This window comes from Artemia franciscana, chromosome 3 (genome assembly GCF_032884065.1).
Source record: "Artemia franciscana chromosome 3, ASM3288406v1, whole genome shotgun sequence".
Lineage (NCBI taxonomy): Eukaryota > Metazoa > Arthropoda > Branchiopoda > Anostraca > Artemiidae > Artemia > Artemia franciscana.
Window position 1 is genome coordinate 54,598,024 of NC_088865.1, and position 25,300 is coordinate 54,623,323.

The following is a 25,300-nucleotide window of genomic DNA, read 5'->3' on the forward strand; positions in this document are numbered from 1 at the left end:
TTCAAAGGTTATTTTGTGTTACATCATAGATACCAAAAAAACTTCTTTATCTTTAGCTTCTCAAAATCCTTCTTCATCTTGTCTAATTTTGCACTTTTTATAGATACTAATAACCAATTTCTCCTTCCTGTTTATCCTTCAAAGGCTTGCACACTCGAATCTAGTATATTCCTTCATTCTATTGAAATTTTACTTTTTCTTCTAACTGCAGATTTCTTTGTGCAATATTTGCGTTTACTATCTATTGCGATTTATGCTGTTTCTTGCTCAATGCCCTTTTCTTCGGCTCTTCGGAGTCGATTGCCATCTTGTGTAAGTTAGCATGCATGATAGATACTAAAAAGGAACCGACTGCTCTGGGAAAAAAATGCTCGTGACTATAAATATGACGCCACTCGTATAATCTCCCCTCCCCAAATTAAGGTTCTAAACGAATTTACTAAAACTTGTTACCTTTTATCGTTTTTCAGACCAGACAATTCCAATGTGCCAAAAAAAAATGTGCCTATGTGCCAAGAAAAAAATTGTAAACATGTAATTAAATAAATATCAAGCTGCTTGTTTAAAGAGAGTAGATAGATATTAATCTCCTATCTCTGACAGTTATCACTGGCTATCTAGCCTTTACAATTTATTATTTTAATCAAAGACACAATTTATTTATATAATGTGAACAAAGAACATTTCTTTCTATAAAAATTAAATTCCTTCTTGTTATGTGCAGTTCAGTGTAAATTTTATGTTGTAGATGTTCTGCGATTGCAGGTGACCGTGACAAAATTTATTCAAACAAATCTGCTAGTGGTTTCATTCACAGATCGTGATAACGAACTGTGAATAAGAAGCGATGTGGTTCAATAGTAACGGAAACTCTAAGAAACAGAGTCTGGATATCAATAGATGCAAAAAAAATCAAATGTTGATGCTTGTTCAACTTATTTAAATTCAAAATAAATTTATCAAGTTTAATGTTACCCATCAAAAGTTACGAGCCTGAGAAAATTTGACCAATTTTTTGAAAAAGGGGGGAACACCCCCAGAAGATCGAGCAATATTAATGAAAATCGCACCATCAGATTCAGCATACCACAGAAACTTAGTGTAGGAAAGACCCGGCTCAATAGTAACCAAAACTCTAAAAAATGGAATTTTGATACCAATACCTACATCAAAAGAATCGCATTTTAATGCTGATTTTCAATATATAAGTTTCATCAAGTTTAGTCTTACCCATCAAAAGTTACGAGCCTGAGAAAAGTTGCGTTATTTTAGAAAATAGGGGGAAACGCCCCCTAGAAGTCATAGAATCTTGACGAAAATCACACCATCAGATTCAGCGTATCAGAGAACCCTCCTGTAGAGGTTTCAAGCTCCTATCTACAAAAATGTGGAATTTTGTATTTTTTGCCAGAAGGCAGATCACGGATGCGTGTTTATTTTTTTTTTTATTATTTTTTTTTTCCCAGGGGTGATCGTATCGACCCAGTTGTCCTAGAATGTTGCAAGAGTGCTCATTCTAACGGAAATGAAAAGTTCTAGTGCCCTTTTTAAGTGACCAAAAAAATTGGAGGGCACCTAGGCCCCATCCCACGCTAATTATTTTACCAAAGTCAACGGATCAAAATTCTGAGATAGCCATTTTATTCAGCATAGTCGAAAAACCTTATAACTATGTCTTTGAGGACGACTTACTCCCCCATCGTTGAACCAGTGGTCGTAGAAGATCGTGGGAGGCTCATTTGACCGGGAATGAAAAGTTCTAATGCCCTTTTTAGTAACCAAAAATATTGGAGGACGGCTAGCCCCCCTCCCACGCTTATTTTTCCCCAAAATCACCAGATCGAAATTTTTAGATAGCCATTTTTTCAGCATAGTCGAAGAATGTTATAACTATGTCTTTGAGGACGACTTACTCCCCCACAGTCCCCGTGGGAGGGGCAACAAGTTACAAACTTTGACCAGTGCTTACATATAGTAATGGTTATTGGGAAGTGTACAGGCGTTTTCAGGAGGATTTTTTTGGTTGGGGAGGGGTTGAGAAGAGGGGGATATGCTGGGGGAACTTTCCATCAATAGTTTGTCATGGGGGAAGAAAATCTCCTCGAAGGGAGCGCAGTATTTACTAGCATTATTTAAAAAAAACAATGAAAAAAATAAATATGAAAAAGTTGTTTCAGCTGGAAGTAAGGAGCAGCATTAAAACTTAAAACAAACAGAAATTGTTACCCATTTGAGGGGCTCACCTCCTCCTAATACCTCGCTCTTTACGCTAAAGTATTTTTTAGTAATTTCAACTATTTATTCTACGGCTTTTGTGATTCTGGGGTCATTCTTAATGAATTGAGACAAAATTTAAGCTTTAGTGTAAAGAGCGAGGATCTGACAAGGAGGCGAACCCCCTCATATATGTAATAAAAATATGAGAATACAAAAGTTCTTTACGTAAGCTAATTTATAAGTTACGTAAATCTTTTACTAATAAAAATATTCGTAAAAAATTAAAAATTCTAGCTGCCTTTTTAATTAACCAAAAAATTGGAGGGCAACTAGGCTTTCTCCCCCGCTTTTTTTTCTCAAAATCATTCGATCAAAATTATGAGAAAGCCATTTAGCCAAAAAAAAAAATGTTTTAATTATTCCTCTGCGGAGAGCCAAAATCAAAACATGCATTGATTCAAAAACGTCCAGAAATTAAATAAACAAAACAAGTTTTTTTAACTGAAAGTAAGGAGCGACATTAAGACTTAAAACGACCAGAAATTACTTTGTATATGAAAGGGGCTGCTTCCTCATCAACGCCCCGCTCTTTACGCTAAAGTTTTTTACTGTTTTAAAAAGATGAACTGAGAGAAAGAGTCAAACTTTAGCGTAAAGAGCGGGGCGTTGATGAGGAAGGAGCCTCTTTCATATACAAAGTAATTTCTGGTCGTTTTAAGTTTTAATGTCGCTCCTTACTTTCAGTTAAAAAAAACTTGTTTTTTTTTATTTAATTTGTAACAAGAAAGATCACGGATGCTTGTTTATTTGTTGTTTTCGGGGGGGGGGGGGGGGTCGTGTTGAACCAGTGGTCGTAGAAGATCGTGGGAGGCTCATTTGACCGGAAATGAAAAGTTCTAATGCCCTTTTTAGTAACCAAAAATATTGGAGGACGGCTAGCCCCCCTCCCACGCTTATTTTTCCCCAAAATCACCAGATCGAAATTTTTAGATAGCCATTTTTTCAGCATAGTCGAAGAATGTTATAACTATGTCTTTGAGGACGACTTACTCCCCCACAGTCCCCATGGGAGGGGCAACAAGTTACAAACTTTGACCAGTGCTTACATATAGTAATGGTTATTGGGAAGTGTACAGGCGTTTTCAGGAGGATTTTTTTGGTTGGGGAGGGGTTGAGAAGAGGGGGATATGCTGGGGGAACTTTCCATCAATAGTTTGTCATGGGGGAAGAAAATCTCCACGAAGGGAGCGCAGTATTTACTAGCATTATTTAAAAAAAAACAATGAAAAAAATAAATATGAAAAAGTTGTTTCAGCTGGAAGTAAGGAGCAGCATTAAAACTTAAAACAAACAGAAATTGTTACCCATTTGAGGGGCTCACCTCCTCCTAATACCTCGCTCTTTACGCTAAAGTATTTTTAGTAATTTCAACTATTTATTCTACGGCTTTTGTGATTCTGGGGTCATTCTTAATGAATTGAGACAAAATTTAAGCTTTAGTGTAAAGAGCGAGGATCTGACAAGGAGGCGAACCCCCTCATATATGTAATAAAAATATGAGAATACAAAAGTTCTTTACGTAAGCTAATTTATAAGTTACGTAAATCTTTTACTAATAAAAATATTCGTAAAAAATTAAAAATTCTAGTTGCCTTTTTAATTAACTAAAAAATTGGAGGGCAACTAGGCTTTCTCCCCCGCATTTTTTTCTCAAAATCATTCGATCAAAATTATGAGAAAGCCATTTAGCCAAAAAAAAAAATGTTTTAATTATTCCTCTGCGGAGAGCCAAAATCAAAACATGCATTGATTCAAAAACCTCCAGAAATTAAATAAACAAAACAAGTTTTTTTTAACTGAAAGTAAGGAGCGACATTAAGACTTAAAACGACCAGAAATTACTTTGTATATGAAAGAGGCTGCTTCCTCATCAACGCCCCGCTCTTTACGCTAAAGTTTTTTACTGTTTTAAAAAGATGAACTGAGAGAAAGAGTCAAACTTTAGCGTAAAGAGCGGGGCGTTGATGAGGAAGGAGCCTCTTTCATATACAAAGTAATTTCTGGTCGTTTTAAGTTTTAATGTCGCTCCTTACTTTCAGTTAAAAAAAACTTGTTTTTTTTTATTTAATTTGTAACAAGAAAGATCACGGATGCTTGTTTATTTGTTGTTTTCGGGGGGTGATCGTGTTGAACCAGTGGTCGTAGAAGATCGTGGGAGGCTCATTTGACCGGAAATGAAAAGTTCTAATGCCCTTTTTAGTAACCAAAAATATTGGAGGACGGCTAGCCCCCCTCCCACGCTTATTTTTCCCCAAAATCACCAGATCGAAATTTTTAGATAGCCATTTTTTCAGCATAGTCGAAGAATGTTATAAATATGTCTTTGGGTATGATTTGTCTCTCCTCAGTGCCTGGAGGAAAGCCTGCAAGGTATGAGCTTTGCCCATTGTTTACATATAGCATTGGTTATTAGGAAGTATACAGACGTTTTTGAGGGAACATTTTTCTGGTGGAGGGTTGGAGGGTACATGGGACGATCTTTCTATTGAGAAATTTTTTTTCCTGCGGAAGGGAATTTTCCACGGAGGGGGAACTGGCTTTCCCAGCTTTATCTAAAAAAAGATCTGAAATCAAATTAAAAAAAACTTCTTTTTTACTGAAAGTAAGGAGTGGCATTAAAACTTAAAACGAACAGGAAGCATTACATATAAGAGGGATCAGCCTCTCTTCATTACCATGCTCTTTACGCTTAAGTTTTTATTTCGAACTTTTAAGAGAGGTTTTTATTTTAAAGAAACGTCTTTGTGATTCAGGAGTCATTTTTAAATAATTGGAATTAAAAGTCGCAGTTTAGCGTAAAAAGTGGGACCCCGAGGAGGGGTAGACCCTCCTCATATACGTAATAATTTCTGTTCGTTTTAATTTTTTATGCTACTCATTGCTTTCAGTTGAAAAAACTTGTTTTTTTATTTAATCTTTATTAGGATTGATAAGTATGTTATTTTATATAGGCATGGATCCAGCAATAAATTTTTGTTTCAAGGAGAGAAAGGTTGGTAATTTTAAGCTTAGAGGGGGTCGGGATTCTCTAAGGCGACTTACCAAAATGGTATATTCTAAATAAACCTGCTTCTTTTCATGGAAGAAATAAATCTGCCAAGTTTTGTGAAAATTCGATACCATATGTGTCTTGGTCTGGTTGATCCCTTTTAGAATGATCTTTACAAAAATATATATAAGGTACCTGATGTAGAGGGTCAAAATTCCGATTTTAAAGTTCAATTTTTACCTAGGTTTACTTTTATTTCACCTAGTTCACATTTTACACTTCATTTCATATTCGTTTGCATTTTATATTTCTGCTTGTTTATTTCAGTTGAGAGTTCTTTCTATTATTTACAGTAACTGGCAAAAATATGGACTCTAAGACAGACAGAAAGGAACATGTACTACTATGATTGCTGTAGATAATGACCTGGAACCTCCCTTCAACAAGAAACTTAGGGCTTTCAACTATGTTTAGTGGGGGATAAGTAAACTATGTTTCTTCTTGTTTGTAAATCTATTTTTATTATTCAAAAATATTTTTATTTAAAGATAATATATAAATAAAATATAAATAAAAATATTTTTATTTTAAGATAATGTAAAGGTACAAAAAAATGTTCAAAGGTGTTATTCGAACGTGTCGTTTTTTGTTCCTGTTTTTGCACTGTTCTTGTTCTATTTTTTATTTAAAAAAAGATATTTAAAAAAAATTCTTTTTTATTTAAAAAGAATAACGAAAGATAAAAAGTATATAATAAAAAGATAATAATAAAAAAAACATAATATAAAGGGACCAAAGAATGTACAAAGCTGTTATTCGGCTTGTTTTTTTTCCGTATTTTCCTGTTCTTGTCCTCTTTTTGTTTTTGTTTTGCCGTTTTCTGGTATTCTTTGTATGGTAACGATTTTGTGTTGTCTACTCTTAGCCATTTTTGTTCTTTTATATACTACTAATTTATGAAGTGTGTTGTTCAGTTATGGTTGAATTGGCTGTTTTTCAAACTTGTAAGAGATAATTTGTAATTTCAGATAATTTTTGGCTTAGAAAAATCAGCCTTGAAGATCGTTCTAGATTAATATTTTACAGCCGATTCCATCTTTTATCTTTAAAAAGTGTTTGACCAACGCATACGTTCCTCCTTGGAATTGAGTACTTATTGGATTATAAGCGTTTTTTTTTTAACCTTTTCACAGAGAAGAAAAAAAATCCTATTTTCAGAGGTGCAAAAGAATGTTTTTCAATACCCTTGAAATTATTATACACATTGGTTTATGTTAGTTTAGTTTTTGTTAAATTTTTACCAGTTTTATCATTATTTCTGTTATAGGTTGTAGACATTTACCACAAGTAATATTTTTTTTTTAAATACATGGTGTCTTTTATATATTTTTTTTACCCAGCTTTTTCACGAATGTATCTTCAATGTCAAAGAATAGTAATCTATAGTTTTAAAGGTAACAAAAATATCAAATAAATCTGGAACACTTAATTTTACAATCTATGAGAGCAACTAAAATAACTTCTCACTTTTTTTTATATAAAAAAGCGAAATAAACACATGGATCTAACGCGCCGAAATCAAGCGATTTCTTCAATTCTTTGTCATCAAACTTTTTTCTCTAAAATCCTCAAGTGTGAGATCATCAGTTTTGAAGCGTTGAAGCCAGAGTCCGGACGTCGTAACCAATAGAACATTGTAGCCCTGAATTTCAATAAGAATTCTGTGTTCTTCGACCGCGGATTTCTTCAAAAAAAAAAAAAAACAGTGCTATTAAATTTTTCTAAATGCATTTTTATTTGCAAAAAAAGACTTTAAGAAAAAAAAAAGGTTCCACTATAGTGAACAACTATAAATTGAAATTCAAGGTTACTTACAGAACTTCCTTGTAGATGCGTCACCTCTTAGAATTCCATGCTTGAACCTCTGCTAACGCCATCTTTTAAAGATCTGTGGGAGCTTATGAAAGATTTTACAGGTGGAAAGGGGAACTGATGACTTATGAAAGTGTGTCTTATCCCACAGAATTAAATAAATAAAAAAAATTCAATTAAATAAAAAAAAGTTGGTCACTGTAAATAGTAAGAACAAACCCTAGAATAATGGAAATATACAAATCACAAAAGTACATTTTGAACTTTTTCATTATCTCAATTTTTAATCTAATCTATTTGTCAGCCCATGTCTGTTCATTTCTTAAAAATATACTTTATAATTTATGTTTTGAAATCTCCGTGACCAGCTTTCGAAGGTTTCCTGGACACTCCTTTCTTATGGGTTGAATTTAGAATTAATTGTATGGGATTTATTTTTATATGCTTATAATTCTTACATTTGTCTTTATTTTTCGTAAGCTCGAAATGTATACTCGATATATTTGATTTATATACTTTAGTATACTTAAATACTTCATATGGTTGAAACGTTTATTACAGTAATCTTTCTTGCCTAACGAAGATAATTTGAAGTTTTATTTGGTGAATTTGACGGTCTAGGTGAAATTTTGTATGTATGTCGCTTGTGCTTGAGGTCTAAACTCTCTGAAAAGTAATTTAAAAAACTCATTTGGTCTTTTTACTTTTAGTAAGCATTTTTTTGTTTTTAATTGCATAGCATTTTAATATTGTTTTACATTTTTTTCCTTTGATTTTGTATATTAGATATTACTAATAGGGCTAAGTCGAAGTATATTGTTTGAAATATACATATTTATGGAAAGAGAATGCATTTCCTTTTTTGGCTTTTCTTCTAGCTGTCATAGAGGTGTTACGTTTCATTATAAATGATCCTTCCCCTCCCCTGAGTCCAGTAATACTTAATATCGCTTATTTAGTAAAATAGTTTAAAATGTTTACATTCCTAGTAAGATTTTTCTTATTTATTTAACATTTTTTTTTTCATTTCTCTCGATTTCTTATTTGTCTGTTTGGTGAATTAAAACTATTCTATTTGAACCTAATTGTAATTGGTTCAACAAAGAAGGTTCGGGATAAAATATTCTTTGCATAAATTTTTATCTTTTCTTCGTCTTCGAGTTGGTTATTTTCTCAAATTTATGTATTATTATTTGGCACAAGTTTCTACGTACATATTTGTTTTTCTTTTATATTTTGTTTTTTCTACGTACGTGTTCGTATTTTACGTATTTGTACCTGTAATATGCCTTCCTGGTTCCTTATGCTATTCTGCGCATATCTCATGTTTGCAGCTTTTGTAATCCTCAAGAAAATAAAGTTTCAATTCTGATAAAGCTGGGTAATTTGGTAGCTGAGTAATGAGGTTGCGCAGACACATCTCCAATTTTGTGTATTTATTGGTCCATTTTTAGCTCGATCCAAATTTATAGCTTTCTGTCATAGATTTCATATGTATATATATATATATATATATATATATATATATATATATATATATATATATATATATGTGTGTGTGTGTGTGTGTGTGTGTGTGTTTGTAGTACCAGGAGACCGAACTTCGCTCGCTCCCTGATACTTGGTGCGTGTCAGGCCTTTATATACGTGATTCCTTCTTGCTTCCATTCAAATCGTAAATTAGTCTGACCTTCTTTTCCTGCTTTTCCCCCAGTAAATATTTTTGCTTTAATTATGTTATAATGTAACTCAGTACAATCAGGCGTAGGCCATTGCAAATACCATCTGAAATATTGAAATTACCTCTTTGTCTGAAATATCTAAATATGTATTTATCTTTCACAGAATCCTAACTTTTATAGGGAATTTATTCTCGTGGGAGGTGACCGATAAATTTAGCATTAGTTTTACTTTCTTCTTTGTTGAGCGGTTTTAAAATGTCGCATTCTCTTATTCCATTGTAAGTTTGATTTGCAAGATAATTTTCAAATACTTATATCCTTTGGAAATTATATCCTCAGGTAATTCGAATTTATTGAGGTTATTTCTCGGGAAAATACATTTCCCATTTCTAGGGTATATTTTGCGAAATCTTCCCTGTCCAAGGTCGACACGCATATTTTTTTTTTTTTTTTTTTCGAGGTGTGATCGTGTCAAGATCTACTGAAGATCGGAAAAGGCCTCATTTATGATATCATGCCAAGTTCTAAAAATACTAAATTGTGTTGATAAAAAGTTTTCGTAAAAAACTCATTTTTGACATCATTAGAAAGCAATTTAGAGGGGCCACAACACCGGGAATTGCTTCGTAGAGAAGCGATCTTAATGTAGTATTAATGTAACGAAAGGAGAGGCGGTGGCTTTTTCCTTGATCCCTGTGAATACAATACAGTCTTCCCACCTTTTTCTTGAGGTTTTTGTTCATTCGGTGAGAAAGAGTACCTAAAGGAATCCTGTTTTTCTCTGAAGCTTTTCTCGTTGTTATATCTTCTTTCTTTATGTTTTCCTTAACCCTTTTCATCACTTCTTCATCATAACTGGCATACTTTCTTGCATTCATTGATTTCGTATATGTTCTGGGTATTCGTAATATTTGTTTATTAACGCTCAATTTAAAACGAATAAAAAACATAAAAAAAATTCCACAGGAATTTCCAATCAAATGATTCCCTTTTATAGTTTTTACGACCATCGCTTCTCTACAAAGCGATTTGCTGTGTCGTGGCCCCTCTAAATTGCTTTCTAATGATTGTAAAAAATGAGTTTTTTTGACGGAAAAATGTTTTTTTTACGAAAAATTTTTATTGAAACAATTTAGTATTTTTAGAACTTTGCATGGTATCATAAATGAGGCCTTTTCCGATTTGTAGATTTTTCCTTTTGTAGATCTTGACATGATCACCTCTGGGACACAAAATGAATATTCACGGTGACGTGGCCCCTCGAAATTGCCTTTTAATGATGTCAACGTCATGTCATGTCATTCAAGTTTCTTGCTTTTTTATATGCTCTGCTTAATCTTGGTTTCACGTAGTTGTGTTTTCATCTTTCTGCTGGGTTTCAAATTGTGTAGCAAATTCTCAAAAAATCAAATGTTCTTTTCAAGTCAATCTCCTTCAGTTGTAAAACAAAAATAGAAAAACGGTGTCAAGGAATAGCTTAAAAAATAGGGTAAAACTCCTCAGTTATTAAAATAACAAAGCGTTTTGCAAATTAAATAATTTTTGCTTTTTTTATCTTTAATGTAGCCTATAACATGCGAAACATGGTCTACTTCTATTCTGCTCTAAAACCTAGCTCTGCCAAATAATGGTTATCTTCTTTACGGTTGAATTCCTATTAAAAAATAGAGAAAAGGAGGCGTTACTTGTGTCTAGATCCTGAGCGAATTTCCCGCAAGTTAATCAATTGTGACAAATTCACCGTGAGTCATAAAATTTTGACATAAACCAAAATTATAATAATAACGATTTATTTCGATCTTCTGTACAAGCATTATATGCACTTGGGGGGGGGGGGGAGGGTGTACAAAGACGCAATGATACAGAAACAAATTAAAGCACTATCAAGAAAATAATCACGAGGAAAATAACATCTAAGCTGCTTAGACAACAGAAATTTCCGAATTTCCCACAAGTTAGTCAATTGTGACAAATTCACCGTGAGTCGGAAAATTTGGACATAAACCAAAATTATAATAATAACGATTTATTTCAATCTTCCGTACAAGTATTAAATGCACTTGGGGGGGGGGAGGGTGTACAAAGACGCAATGATACAGAAACAAATTAAAACACTATCAAGAAAATAATCACGAGGAAAATAACATCTAAGCTGCTTAGACAACAGAAATTTCCGAATTTCCCACAAGTTAGTCAATTGTGACAAATTCACCGTGAGTCAGAAAATTTTGACATAAACCAAAATTATAATAATAACGATTTATTTCAATCTTCTGTACAAGCATTAAATGCACTTGGGGGGGGGGAGGGTGTACAAAGACGCAATGATACAGAAACAAATTAAAGCACTATCAAGAAAATAATCACGAGGAAAATAGCATCTAAGCTGCTTAGACAACAGAAATTTCCGAATTTCCCACAAGTTAGTCAATTGTGACAAATTCACCGTGAGTCAGAAAATTTGGACATAAACCAAAACTATAATAATAACGATTTATTTCAATCTTCTGTACAAGCATTAAATGCACTTGGGAGGGAGAGGGTGTACAAAGACGCAATGATACAGAAACAAATTAAAGCACTATCAAGAAAATAATCACGAGGAAAATAACATCTAAGCTGCTTAGACAACAGAAATTTCCGAATGTCCCACAAGTTAGTCAGTTGTGACAAATTCACCGTGAGTCAGAAAATTTGGACATAAACCAAAATTATAATAAAAACGATTTATTTCAATCTTCTGTACAAGCATTAAATGCACTTTGGGGGGGGGGGGGGGGGTACAAAGACGCAATGATACAGAAACAAATTAAAGCACTATCAAGAAAATAATCACGAGGAAAATAACATCTAAGCTGCTTAGACATCAGAAATAAGCTAATGTTTCAATTAAACACAATTTAGTTTTTGGGATTTTGCAAGTACCTAGTCATGGATTCAGTTTTAGTCTTAAAAAATATCGTATTCTTTATCCATAGAAAATTCGATATATTCATAGAAAATATTGTATTCTTTATTCTTAGAAAATCAGATATATTTATAAAAAATATTGTATTCTTTATTCTTAAAAAATTCGATATATTTATAGAAAATATCGTATTCTTTATTCTTAGAAAGTTCGATATATTCATAGAAAATATCCTATTCTTTATTCTTAGAAAATTTGATATATTCAAAGAAAACATCGTATTCTCCATTCATAGAAAATTCGATATTTTCATAGAAAATGTCGTATTCTTTATTTTTAGAAAATTCGATATATTCATAGAAAATATTGTATCCTTTGTTCTTATAGAATTCGATTTATTCAAAGAAAATATTGTATTCTTTATTCAAAAACAATATTGTATTCTTTATTCATCGAAAATTCCTTATATTCATAGAAAATATCGTATTCTTTATTCTGGGAAAATTCGATATATTCATAGAAAACATTGTATTCTTAGAACATTTTAGTCACTTGATTTTAGAAGTGTTTATTTTGAAACCTAATATTCTTGACTACTTAACTGTTAAATTTATGAAAGCGAATAGCTTATGACAAAACAGAGTTATCCCAGGTCCTCAACAAGTAGGCTTATTAAAACGATATACATTTTTAATAAACATTCTCAACGTTACAAAAGCAAATGTATCAAAACAAAATTGAAGCAGACCCTTAACAAGTAGGCCTATTCAAACGATGTGCATTCTGATAAACATTCTTAACGTGAGCCAAGTAACTGAGAAATGTGGACTTACTTCTACCTAACAGTGTCAGACTACAATGGATAAATACTTTAATGATATCCATACCAATACCCACTTTCAGCAAAATAGAAAAGACTAAATAAAAACCGTAGAAATGGCTTGCTGTGGAAATTTGCGCAAACCAGTTTGGAAGCTTCAATATCATGTTTTATCATGTAATTTTTAATCGTAACGTATTGTTATGTTTTTGTTTATTTTTGTTTCTCAATTGCTGAAAAACGTTGGTCTTGTACCTGAATGACTTGAATATGATTTTTTAATTGTCGCGGTTTGGTACAAATAAGTTCTTATATGTTGGATTTATTTGGTTCATGTACCAGCATTTTCACTCATTATTCCTGGAAAACCATAAAAAAAGCAGTGCTGTATCTTCCTGTAGAACCGATTTTTTAAATAATTTTGTAAGACTGAAATTTCTTAGTGTTCTTTTTTATTACTGAAATCAATTTTGTATTACTAAAAATGGAAGTTAAAACCTTAAAATTCTTTTTATGCATGTATTTAATCGAGAAACCCTATGTATAATATGACTGTCGAAATGGAAGAACTCCTCTTAATATTGCTATTCATTCTTTAGTTTTAATTTCGAGTTATTTTTGGTTTCCATTTGTTTCCAAACGTCTGTTGGTTATGCTGTTGGCGTTATATCTTAAAGTCGCATTTGACATTTTTAAACTTTTGAAGTTATTGCCAAAAACTGTTTGCTGAACTGCATTCAAAAGGGGGGGGGTCAGATCTCACACTTCGATCCTCCTTATCCTCAGGATTCCACCATCCTGACCTTTGTTCTGATGATCTTCTGTTTGAGGATAGCATAGCAAACGGTTTTTTATAATTATCTCAGATGTGTGAAAATGTCAGTTGGATCTTTAGATGTAGTAGCGACGTTATACGCAAAATCTTTATTAATAATGGTTAAACTTTTGTAGTTTGTTTCAAACGAGTCTCATTTCTTGAACTTATTTTGCACACGTATTCGTATTTCCCTTTCTTCGCAGAGAACAGTAAAGAAAGCCATGAATCATATAACAAAAAGCTCTCTTCAGAAGAGAGAAACTGTGTATAACAGTAAAATTTTTAGAAGTTGAAACAATGTCACGTGGTCTCTGTTGTTACTCAATGATAATTATCATTAATTATTCCTATTCCTGTTGCCTTTTCTCTACTTATTTTCATTTATTAGTATTATTTTTATGTCAATAATCAAACAGTTCGTGGTAACGAACTGTAGTAAGGAGCGACCCGGCTCAATAGTAACCGAAACTTTAAAAAATGGAATTTTGGTATCAACAGTTACACCAAAAGAATCATATTTTAATTCTGATTTTAAATATATAATTTTCATCAACTTTAGTCTTACACATCACAAATTACGAGCCTCAGAAAATCTGCCTTATTTCAGAAAATAAGAGGAAACATTCACTAATAGTCATAGAATCATAACAAAAATCACACCATCAAGTTCAGCGTATCAGAGAATCCTACTGTAGAAGTTTCAAGTACCTATCTACAAAAATTTGGAATTTTGAGTTTTTTACCAGAAGAGATCACGGATGCGTGTTTATTTGTTTATTTATTTGTATTTTTTTCCCAGGCGTGCTCGTAACGACCCAGTGGTCCTAGAATTTCGCGAGAGGGCTCATTTTAACTGAAATTAAAAGTTCTAGGGGTCCTTTTTAAGTGACCAAAAAATTGGAGGGTACCTTGGCCCCCTCCACTGCCCATTTTTTCCCAAAGTCACCGGATCAAAATTTTGAGATAGCCATTCTGTTCAGCGTAGTCGAAAACTCCATAACTATTTCTTGGGGACGACTTAATTCCCCACAGTCCCCGGGGGAGGGGTTGCAAGTTACAAACTTTGACCATTGTTTACATGTAGTAATGGTTATTATGAAATGTACAGACGTTTTCAGGGGGGCTTTTTCGAGTTGGGGTAGGGGTAAGGGTTACGTAGATGTATCTTTTCATGGAGGAATTTATCATGAGGGAAGAGAATTTCCATGAAGCGGACGCAGGATTTTCTAGCATTATTTAAAAAAAACATTGAGAAAACAAATAACTTTTTTTTCAACTGCAAGTAATGAGCAGCATTAAAACTTAAAACGAACATAAGATATTACGCATATAAGGGGGTTCAAATTTTTAAAACAATAAAAGTTTTTTATTATTTTAAAAAGTAGGTTTGTGAGGAAGAGTCAAACTTTAGCGTAAAGAGCGATTCGTCGAGGAGGGGACAACCTCTTTTATATACAGAATAATTTCTGTTCGTTTTAAGTTTTAATGTCGCTCCTTACTTGCAGTTAAAAAAAAAAATTGTTTTTTTTTTATTTAATACTCTTAAAAGTCGTCTTGATACTTTAAAGATATGTCTTAGATAGTTTTCCTATATCATATTTGGCTCCCAACACACCTAGAAATTTTTAATTGCGTATGGTTATCCTTAACAATATTGCGTTGTCAAATTTCCCTGTAGAAGTTGAACGAAAACATGGTCTAAGATTACCCGAAATGACGCTTTAAAGGTTGTATAGTTTTATTTTGAAATTTAGTCTCCAGCTTACTATTCTTAGCCATGTAAGAACCAATGCACAGTATAAAGGAGTTTATTTCCTTAATACTGAATATTTGTTAGGTAAGACTCAATGCTTCGAAGCTGTCTTGATTTTGTTTTGGAACCTTACTCATCGCGGTGTTTCTCAAGCGTACTTTTTAAATTCAGGCATCAATGATATAAAACCGAAAATAAACAATTTTCCGAGTTAATATCTTTCAGGAGATTGTAAATCCCTGAGGAGTCAGGGGTGGGGCAGTTTCTCCGAAACTTTGCTTTGACACTAACCTACGATCACCCCGAGGCAGAGAGCTATTTTTCTGGAATTGTGTAAGACAATATACATTGCTGCTAAATTATGATTTTTCTTTTTTGTGAAGCTTTGTTAATTTGGAAGAAACCTTTGGCTATCAAGCAGTTCGTGGTAACGGACTGTAGCAAGGAGTGACCCGGCTCATTAGTAAACGAAACTCTAAAAAACGGAATTTTGATATCAATAGCTACATCAAAAGAATCGCATTTTAATGCTGATTTTAAATATATAAGTTTAGTCTCACTTTAGTCTTTAGTCATCAAGTTTAGTCTTACCCATCAAAAGTTACGAGCCTGAGAAAATTTGCCTTATTTTAAAAAGCGACATTAAAACTTAAAACGAACAGAAATTACTCCGTGTATGAAAGGGACTGTTCCCTCCTCAACGCCCCACTCTACGCTAAAGTTAGACTCTTTCTTTCAATTCTACTTTTAAAGCAGTAAACAACTTTAGCGTAAAAAGCGGGGCGTTGAGGAGGGAACAGCCCCTTTCATACACGGCGTAATTTTTTCGCTCCTTACTTTCAGTTAAAAAAAAGTTGTTTTTTTAATTTAATTTCTGAACGTTTTTGAATTAATGCATGTTTGATTTTGGCTCTCTGCACATGAATAATTAAAATTAAATTTGCATATTTTTTTTTCTGGCTAAATGGTTTTCTTTTAGTTTTGATCGGACGATTTCGAGAAAAACGGGGTGGGGAGGAGGCCTAGTTGCCCTCCAATGTTTGGGTAATTAAAAAGGCAACTAGAACTTTTCATTTTTTAACGAACGTTTTTATTAGTAAAAATATACGTAACTTACTTACTTTACGTAACTTAGTCTTCAATCTGTTAAGACTTATTTTCTCTTTGAAAAGGATTAATCTCAGTTTTACCCAGTGGTGAAAAAAAAGGATTATTTTCTGAATTAATTAGACTGAATCTGAACCAGTGGATAAAGGATTGTATATTGAACTAGCTGTTGGGGTGGGGCTTCGCGCCACCCCAACACCTAGTTGGTGGGGGCGCTTCGCGCCCCCCAAGCCCCCCCCGCGCGCGTAAGTCGTTACGCGCCATATTAGTTACGCGCCATTGTAGTTGTGTTCCTGTGTCCCACCTGTGAATAGAGAAAGATATATATATATATATATGTTTTTAGCTACGTAAAATTTGCGAATATACAACATTCTTCGCTGTTCCATTGTCTGTGCATATAAATAGATTGTCAGGTTTACTGACTCTTGAACATGCAACATATAATTGTCCATGGGAAAAACAATCCGTATTCAGATCTATACCTCATTATTCTAATGATGTGTCCCTGTGTCCCGGTCGTCATTTATATTCCCTGTGTCCCGGTCTTCATTTGTGTCCTGGTGTCCCAGTTTGTAATTTCTCTTTGAGTGTCCCAGTCGTCATTTATATTCCCTGCGTCCCGGTCGTCATTTGTGTCCCGGTGTCCTGGTCTGTAATTTCTCTTCGAACAATCCCTGTGTCCCGGTCGTCATCTATATATCTTCCCTGTGCCCCCGGCTTCCCCGTTGTAGTTGTGTCCCTGTGTCCCGGTCGTCATTTATATTCGCTGTGTCCCGGTCGTGATTTGTGTCCCAGTGTCCCAGTCTGTAATTTCTCTTTGAGGCTCCCGGTCGTCATTTATATTCCCTGTGTCCCGGTCGTCATTTATGTCCTGGTGTCCCGGTCTGTAATTTCATCAGTTGACAAACATGACGTCAGTCAACAAACAACTTCATGACGCATACAGCTCAATCCTTATAATGACGTCAGTCGACAAACAAACATGACGCCACTCCACAGACATAACACATACAACTTATTTTTATATATATATATATATTTATTCAACAGCTACAAAATTATTACCTCAATGCCTGAAATTATATTATTATCTGATTTGATTGTGACGAAATGGGTTTATAGAAGAAATTGGATATCCTCTTCTGGCGAAAGGACTTTCTAGCCTATTTTGTGGACCTCTCAAACCTTATCTACCTTTTAAATCGTGTGAAAGGTTTACTTTGGATTTTCTCAGACAATCTACAATCAATTTTCTCGGATTTTCACCCCTCGAAACGATAAGTCATTTAACCTTATTTTTGTACTATAATTAAATTTAGAGTATGTCTGATGCAGACAGCGATAGCATGCGATCGGTTGGTGATAGGAAACTGGTTTACTCGCCCGTGCTAAATTTCATAGTCTAATTAGGAATCCGGAATAGATGATGAAGTGATAATTAAGTGTGCCGTTGAAATATTCTCGATCTGCTACGTAAGTGTGATAATGACGATTTGGATATTCCTTGCTACGTTATTCGTGTACCTACTGAAGTCCCCTGTATACCAGCGGTAGCATTTTCTAGATTAGCTGCGAAAGTAAATAACTGTGAACAGATGTTAAAAACTATGTCTTCTAAAATGGTGTCTTACGAAACCAATTTCCCATCCCTCTCGTCTCCCAACGATGAAAATGATGCCACAGTGATCAAACAGTTCGTGGTAACGAACTGTAGTAAGGAGCGACCCGGCTCAATAGTAAGCGAAACTCTAAAAAACGGAATTTTGATGCTAAAATATACATCAAAAGAATCAGATTTTCATGCTGATTTTAAATATATTAAATAAAAAAAAAACTAATTTTTTTAGCTGAAAGTAAGGAGCGACATTAAAACTTAAAACGAACAGAAATTACTCCGTATATGAAATGAGTTGTCCCCTCTGCAATCCCTCGCTCTTTACGCTAAAGCTTTAAATTGTTTTAAAAAGTAGAATTGTGGCAAAGAGTCAAACTTTAGCGTAAAGAGCGAGGGATTGCGGAGGGGACAACTCATTTCATATACGGAGTAATTTCTGTTCGTTTTAAGTTTTAATGTCGCTCCTTACTTTCAGCTAAAAAAATTAGTTTTTTTTATTTAATTTCTGAACGTTTTTGAATTAATGCATGTTTGGTTTTGGCTCTCCGCACATAAATTATTAAAATGAAATTTATATATTAATTCTTTTTTTGGCTAAATGGCTTTCTATTAGTTTTGATCAGACGATTTTGAGAAATAAGGGGTGGAGAAGGAGGCCTAGTTGCCCTCCAATTTTTCCGTTACTTAAAAAGGCAACTAGAACTTTTAATTTTTAACGAACGTTTTTATTAGTAAAAAATATACCTAACTTAAGAATTAACTTACGTAACAAAATTTCATAACCTTATATTTTTATTATGTATACGAGGGGATTTGTACCCTCGTTAATACCTCGCTCTTTACACTAAATCGTAAGTTTTGTCCCAATTCTTTAAGAATGACCCCTGAATCAGAAAGGCCGTAGACTAAATAGTTGAAATTACTAAAAATACTTTAGCTTAAAGAGCAAGGTATTTATCTCCTCCTAAATACCTCGCTCTTTATGCTAAAGTATTTTTAGAACCCCTCATATGCGTAATAATCTCTCTTCGTTTTAAGTTTCAATGCTACTTCTTCCTTTCATTTGAAAAAAAACGTTTTCAATTTTTCATTGTTTTCTTATAGTAATGCTAGAGAATCCTGCGCCCTTGTCATTAAATTTTTCTTCCCCCATGACAGATTCCTCCAAGGAAAGATCCTCCAACATAGCCCCCTCTCCTCAGCCCCACCCCCAAACAAAATAAAATCCCCCTGAAAACGTCTATACACTTCCCAATAACCATTACTATATGTAAACACTGGTCAAAGTTTGTAACTTGCAGCCCCTCCCCCAGGGATTGCGGGGGAGCAAATCATCCCCAAAGACATAGTTATTATGGTTTTCGACTATGCTGAACATAATGGCTATCTCAACATTTTGATCCGTTGACTTTGGGAAAAAAATGAGCGTGGGAGGGGGCCTAGATGCCCTCCAATTTTTTTGGTCACTTAAAAAGGGCACTAGAACTTTTCATTTCCGTTAGAATGAGCCATCTTGCGACATTCTAGGACCACTTGGTCGATACGATGACCCCTGGGGAAATTGGAGGGCACCTAGGCCCCCTCCCACGCTCATTTTTTCTCCAAAGTCAACAGATCAAAATTTTGCGATAGCCATTTTGTTCCGCATAGTCAAAAACCATAATAACTATGTCTTTGGGAATGACTTACTCCCCCACAGTCCCTGGGGGAGGAGCTGCAAGTTACAAACTTCGACCAGTGTTTACATATAATAATGGTTATTGAGAAGTGTACAGTCGTTTTCAGGGGATTTTTTTTGGTTTTGGGGGTGGGATTGAGGGGAGGGGGCTATGTGGGAGGATCTTTCCTTGGAGAGATATGTCATGGGGGAACAGAAATTCAATGAAAAGGGCGCAGGATTTTCTAAAATTACTATAAAAATATAATGAAAAAATAAACATGGAAAAGTTTTTTCAATTGAAAGTAAAGAGTAGCATTGAAACTTAAAACGAACAGAGATTATTACGCATATGAGGGATTCTAAAAATACTTCAGCATAAAGAGCGAGGTATTTAGGAGGAGTACCTCGCTCTTTATGCTATAGTATTTTTAGTAATTTCAACTATTTATTCTACGGCCTTTCTGATTCGGGGGTCATTCTTAAAGATTTGGGACAAAACTTACGATTTAGTGTAAAGAAAGAGGTATTAACGAGGGTACAAACCCCCTCTTATACATAATAAAAATTAAAGAATATAAAAGTTTGTTATGTAAGTTAATTCTTAAGTTACTTATATTTTTTACAAATAAAAAAATTCTTTAAAAATTAAAATTTATAGTTGCCTTTATATGTAACCGAAAAATTGCATGACAACTAGGCCTCTTTCCCCTTCCCTTATTTCTCAAAATCGTCTGATCAAAACTAAGAGAAAGCTATTTAGCCAAAAAAAAAATTAATATGCAAAGTTCGTTTTAATAATTTATGTGTGGAGAGCCAAAATCAAACATGTATTAATTCAAAAACGTTCAGAAATTACATAACTGACATAAAACTACATAACATTTTTTAACTGAAAGTAAGGAGCGACATTAAAACTTAAAACGAACAGAAATTACTCCGTATATGAAATGGGTTGTCCCCTCTGCAATCCCTCGCTCTTTACGCTAAAGTTTGACTCTTTGCCACAATTCTGCTTTTTAAAACAATTAAAAGCTTAAAAAATTGAAAAAAAAAAAAAAAAATTAATTTTAATTAATTTTAAAACAATTAAAAAATTTTCAAGTATATTATTAATTATAGTTGAAATGAATTTAAGTTGTTGTTTAAGTTAAGTTGATTTATTGTTTACTAATTTTGTTTAATCGGCTGCCATCACAATCCCTCCAGGGCTTTCTTGCAGCTGGTTGTAATTTTATTTTTGAATATTTTTTATAGTAATTATGTAAAATAAAAAAAAATAAATAAAAAACTTTAAAAGCTTTAAAAGCTTTAAAAACAGTAAGTAATACTGTTTTTTTTAGTTAAAATTCAAAAGAAAGAACACCCTTTGCTGTTCAAGTTTTCTAAACAAGCTTTGCTTTACATTGTCTAATCAAAAACTTTAATTATAATTGTTATTTACCTTCATGTTGTCTCTGAGCTGAGTTCCTGATTCTATGATTGATTTTTAACTGTTTTTTAAGTTCTGTTTTTTTTATTCTAATACTTATCTTGTTTCGAAAGTTTGGAAAGAAAATTTGCATTGGGCTTACGAGTTGGCTGAGCAGAGGTGATTCCCGTCATGAGGGATGAGGGACACCTCGCGGTTTTTATACTCTTTTTATTTTGATTGCGCTTTGGAAATCCAGAAGTTGGTTGAAAATAGTTTTCATATCAGAAGGTCGTTTTTCTTGTACTACTACTACTACTACTACTACTACTACTACTACTATTACTACTACTACTACTACTACTAATACTATTACTACTACTACTACTACTACTACTGAGAACTCATTGCAGCACCAAGCCGCCTGAGGCCAATACAGCTGCGCACGTTCCTCCTCCAGCCTAATCCATTCAAGACCTCCCTCTTTACAACCTCCCAGGAAGTTCCCATTTCCTTTAAATCCTTTTTTATGACATCCTCCCAACCCAGACGAGGAAGACCTGCTTTCCCAATAGCCCCGGACGGTTGGCCAAAAAGGTCAATTTTTGGCAATCTGTTATCTTTCATCCGCAGAACGTGACCTAGCCATCTCAACCTTCCTTTCATTATAGCCCTAGAGAGCGGGATTGAACCGCATTTTTCGTACAACCTATTTTTTGAAGTACCCACAGTCCGTAGGAAATTTCTCTGGAAAACATCTAGTAAGCTTTTGCCCGCTTTTCGAAGCGCCCATGCTTCAGAGCTATATTTGACCACTGTCATCGCTATAGCTTCCAATACTCTAATCTTGGTTTGCAGACTTATCTTCCTATTCTTCCAAACTTTTTTTAACTGTGAAAAAACACCCTGAGCCTTAGCTGTTCTGCTTTTAACATATTCACTGCTCCCACCGTCTTTAATAATAATACGACCAAGGTAAGTGAAGCTGTCCACCTGATCAATCTTTTCATTACCCAACGTCACCTTTTCATCTTCACTTATTCCTAGCCTTAGTGACTTAGTCTTCTTAACATTAATTTTCAAACCTATTCTAGCACCCTGAACTCGCAAAACCTCTAAAAACTCATTCATTTTGCTCATAATTTCATCTAATATGCTAAAATCATCAGCATAATCTAAGTCCAGGAGCGTTTTTCCTCCCCATTTGATTCCATGGTCTCCAATTGCCTTTCCTGTGCTCATTAAGACAAATTCCATCAAAATGATCCATATAAAGGGGGATAGAACACAACCCTGCTTAACTCCTGATTTAATACAAAGCCAGTTGCTTACCTCATTTCCTACCTTAACCGCAGCAGTACTATTCTCGTACATAGAGCAAATCACTTTAGTGTATTTTTCTGGTATACCATATTAGGATAAGACCTTTGCTAACGCTCTTCTATCAAAAGAATTGAAAGCTTGCTCATAATTGATAAAACTGAGGACTAAAGGTGTTTGACAACTCAATTATTAACCAAAGAGTGAAAACTTGGTCCACATATCCTCCACCTTTTCTAAAACCGCACTGTTCTTCCCTTAAAACTTTGTCTACAGCATCTACCAGTCTAAAAAAGTATCACATTACTAAGTAATTTACTACCTACAGACACTACCTACACTTTGTCACCTTTCTTATACAGGGGTTTAATTAAGGTTTTCCTAAAATCATTAGGTACTTCCCCTTTTTCAGAAATCATATTCATAATCTTCAGTAGCTTATTTCTAACCTCAGAGCCACCATATTTAAGAAACTCATTTATCAGACTATCAGCACCTGGAGCCTTATTATTACTGGTGCTAGTATTATTACTTTTACTAGTTAATGGAAAAGGTATTGTATCAGTATTAGCTTCTTTTTTTAGTATTAGCTATTATCGAGATACTGATTCGAAAGTGCTACAAATAATACACAGTGGCTTTTACATTTCAAAAGTTATTATGTAATGAACATAATAAAACAACATAATAAAATTCATGAACTTGGCATGTAAACTTAACTGCTTTAATCCATTTTAATTTATCTTATTTTGCTTCTCTGTTCTTACCTCTTTCCAAAGTGCTTTATATTCCTTTTTTTTCACTCCGCGAGGTCAGATTTCAAACCAGTAACGACGAATCTCTTATTGTGTAGGATTGATTAGAGTCTCTGTTTAATTTATTTTATTTTTTTTGCTTTTTTTGGTGAGAAATCTTATGTTCTTTATATTCCTCTTTTTTTCTGGTTCTTAAATGACTTACAAGTCCCCCTCAGTTACAGACCTAGCAGCCATCATAAGGATTATTGCTACTGGATACTTATAGTGTAACTATGAATAAATCTTGTTTTATCTTCTCTCTTGTAGAAAAAATAAAAAAAGCAGGTTATTTTATACTGCAAATAAGGAGCAATACTAAAGCTTAAAACGAACGAAAATTATTCGGTATATGAAAGGGGTTGTCCGCTCCGCAACACCTCGCTCTTTACGCTAAAGTTTGACTCTTCTCACATCTCTAATTTTTAAAACAATAAAGACCTTTAACGCAAAGAGAGAGGCGTTGCGGAGAGGAGAACCCCTTTCATATACGGAATAATTTCTTTTCGTTTTAAGTTTTAGTGTTGCTCCTTACTTGCAGTTAAAAAACTTGTTTTTTTTATATTCAGTTTCTGAACGCTTTTGAATTAATGTATGTTTTGATTTTGGCTCACCGCACATAAATAATTAAAACAAAATTTGCATATTAATTTTTTTTGGCTAAATGGCTTTTTCATAGTTTTGATCAAAATATTTTGATGCAAAAAAGGGGGTGGGGGAGGAGGCCTAGTTGCGCTCCAATTTTTGGTCACTGAAGAAGGGCACTATAACTTTTAATTTCCGTTATAATGAGCCCTCTCCCGATATTGTAGGACCACCGGGTCGATACGATCACCCCTGGGAAAAAAATAAAATAAACACGAATCCGTGATCTGTCTTCTGGCAAAAATTATAAAATTCCACATTTTGTGGATAGGAGCTTGAAACTTCTACAGTAGGGTTTTCTGATACGCTGAATTTGATGATTTGATTTTCGTTAAGATTCAACGAGATTTGTTTTTATGGGGGTGTTTTCTCCTATTTTCTAAATTAAGGCAAATTTTCTCTGGCTCGTAACTTTCGATGGGTAAGACTAAACTTGATAAAACATATGTATTTCAAATCAGCATAAAAATGCAATTCTTTTGATGTACCTATTGGTATTAATATTGCTTTTTTTTAGAATTTCGGTTACTATTGCGCCGGGTCGCTCCTTACTAAAGTTCGTTACCACAAACTGTTATATAGTTTGAAAATGGAGCTTCTGCTGTCAAAATAGTTTTTTAAACAAATCTTTGAAGTCTAAAAGCCATTCATTGTGCAAATAACAGTGTCAAAATAGTAAAAAAAAAAAATCCCGAACATATTTATAATTTTAAAACTCTCCAGCATAATTTATGTCTTGTAAAGTGGTGTGTTTTCACTTATCGCAGTGAAAATGTACTACAAGTCGTAGTAATCACCATGATAAAAAAAGGACATTTTCTTCTAATATAGGGAAATATTACTAATAAGAAAATTATTTATTGTTGATATAGTTATGATTAAAGTGACAAATGGTAAATTTAGACTTTAGCATCTATTAGTTCTTCGAACTAGAAAAAATAAAAACAAAATTAATATGTTATGGAAAAAGAAGAAAAACAAGAAGGAAAAGTCAGATATCACTCTTTAAGTACCGGGAACACCAAATCAAACATATTTCTCCCCCTCCCGAGCCCATCTTTGGTTTTTTCATACCTGAAAACCCAGACTTTCTAAGATTTTTTCCTTTAGTGTATTTTAAAACTTTTAAGTTTTTTTGGCAGTAAACGAATTTTGTTAGCAAAACCATGTTAAACCGTGAAAGCAAATAATCAAAACTATTTAGTTAGATTTGTCAATGCATTGCTCTAAGTGTTAAAATTCTGTTAATGCATAAAAACTTTTACACCTTCAAAGGAAAGGCAAGCCTTTCTAAGCTGTTTGCTGGCATATGTTTTTAGCTTATTAGTATATAAACGTCTCACATTAATTTTTGAATTTTGAATTTTAATTTATGCATACATATATATATATATATATATATATATATATATATATATATATATATATATATATATATATATATATATATATATATATATATATATATATATATATATATATAAATAGATATATATATATATATATATATATATATATATATATATATATATATATATATATATATATATATATATATAGATATATATATATATATATATATACATTCATGTATGGTATTCCTACTGACCTGGTAACTGCTAACATCATC

The 25,300-nt window shown here is 33.4% G+C and overlaps 1 protein-coding gene across 1 annotated transcript in view; it reads left to right on the forward strand.

The window, feature by feature from the left end:
• Positions 1–8,514, forward strand: part of LOC136025425 (uncharacterized) — a 63,044-nt gene extending 54,530 nt beyond the window's left edge. The window contains exon 4 of the mRNA XM_065701455.1: positions 5,620–8,514. Coding sequence (XP_065557527.1) covers positions 5,620–5,644 — 25 coding nt within the window. The 3' untranslated portion in view covers positions 5,645–8,514. The remainder of the gene's footprint in view (positions 1–5,619) is intronic.
• Positions 8,515–25,300: the final 16,786 nt, after the last annotated feature.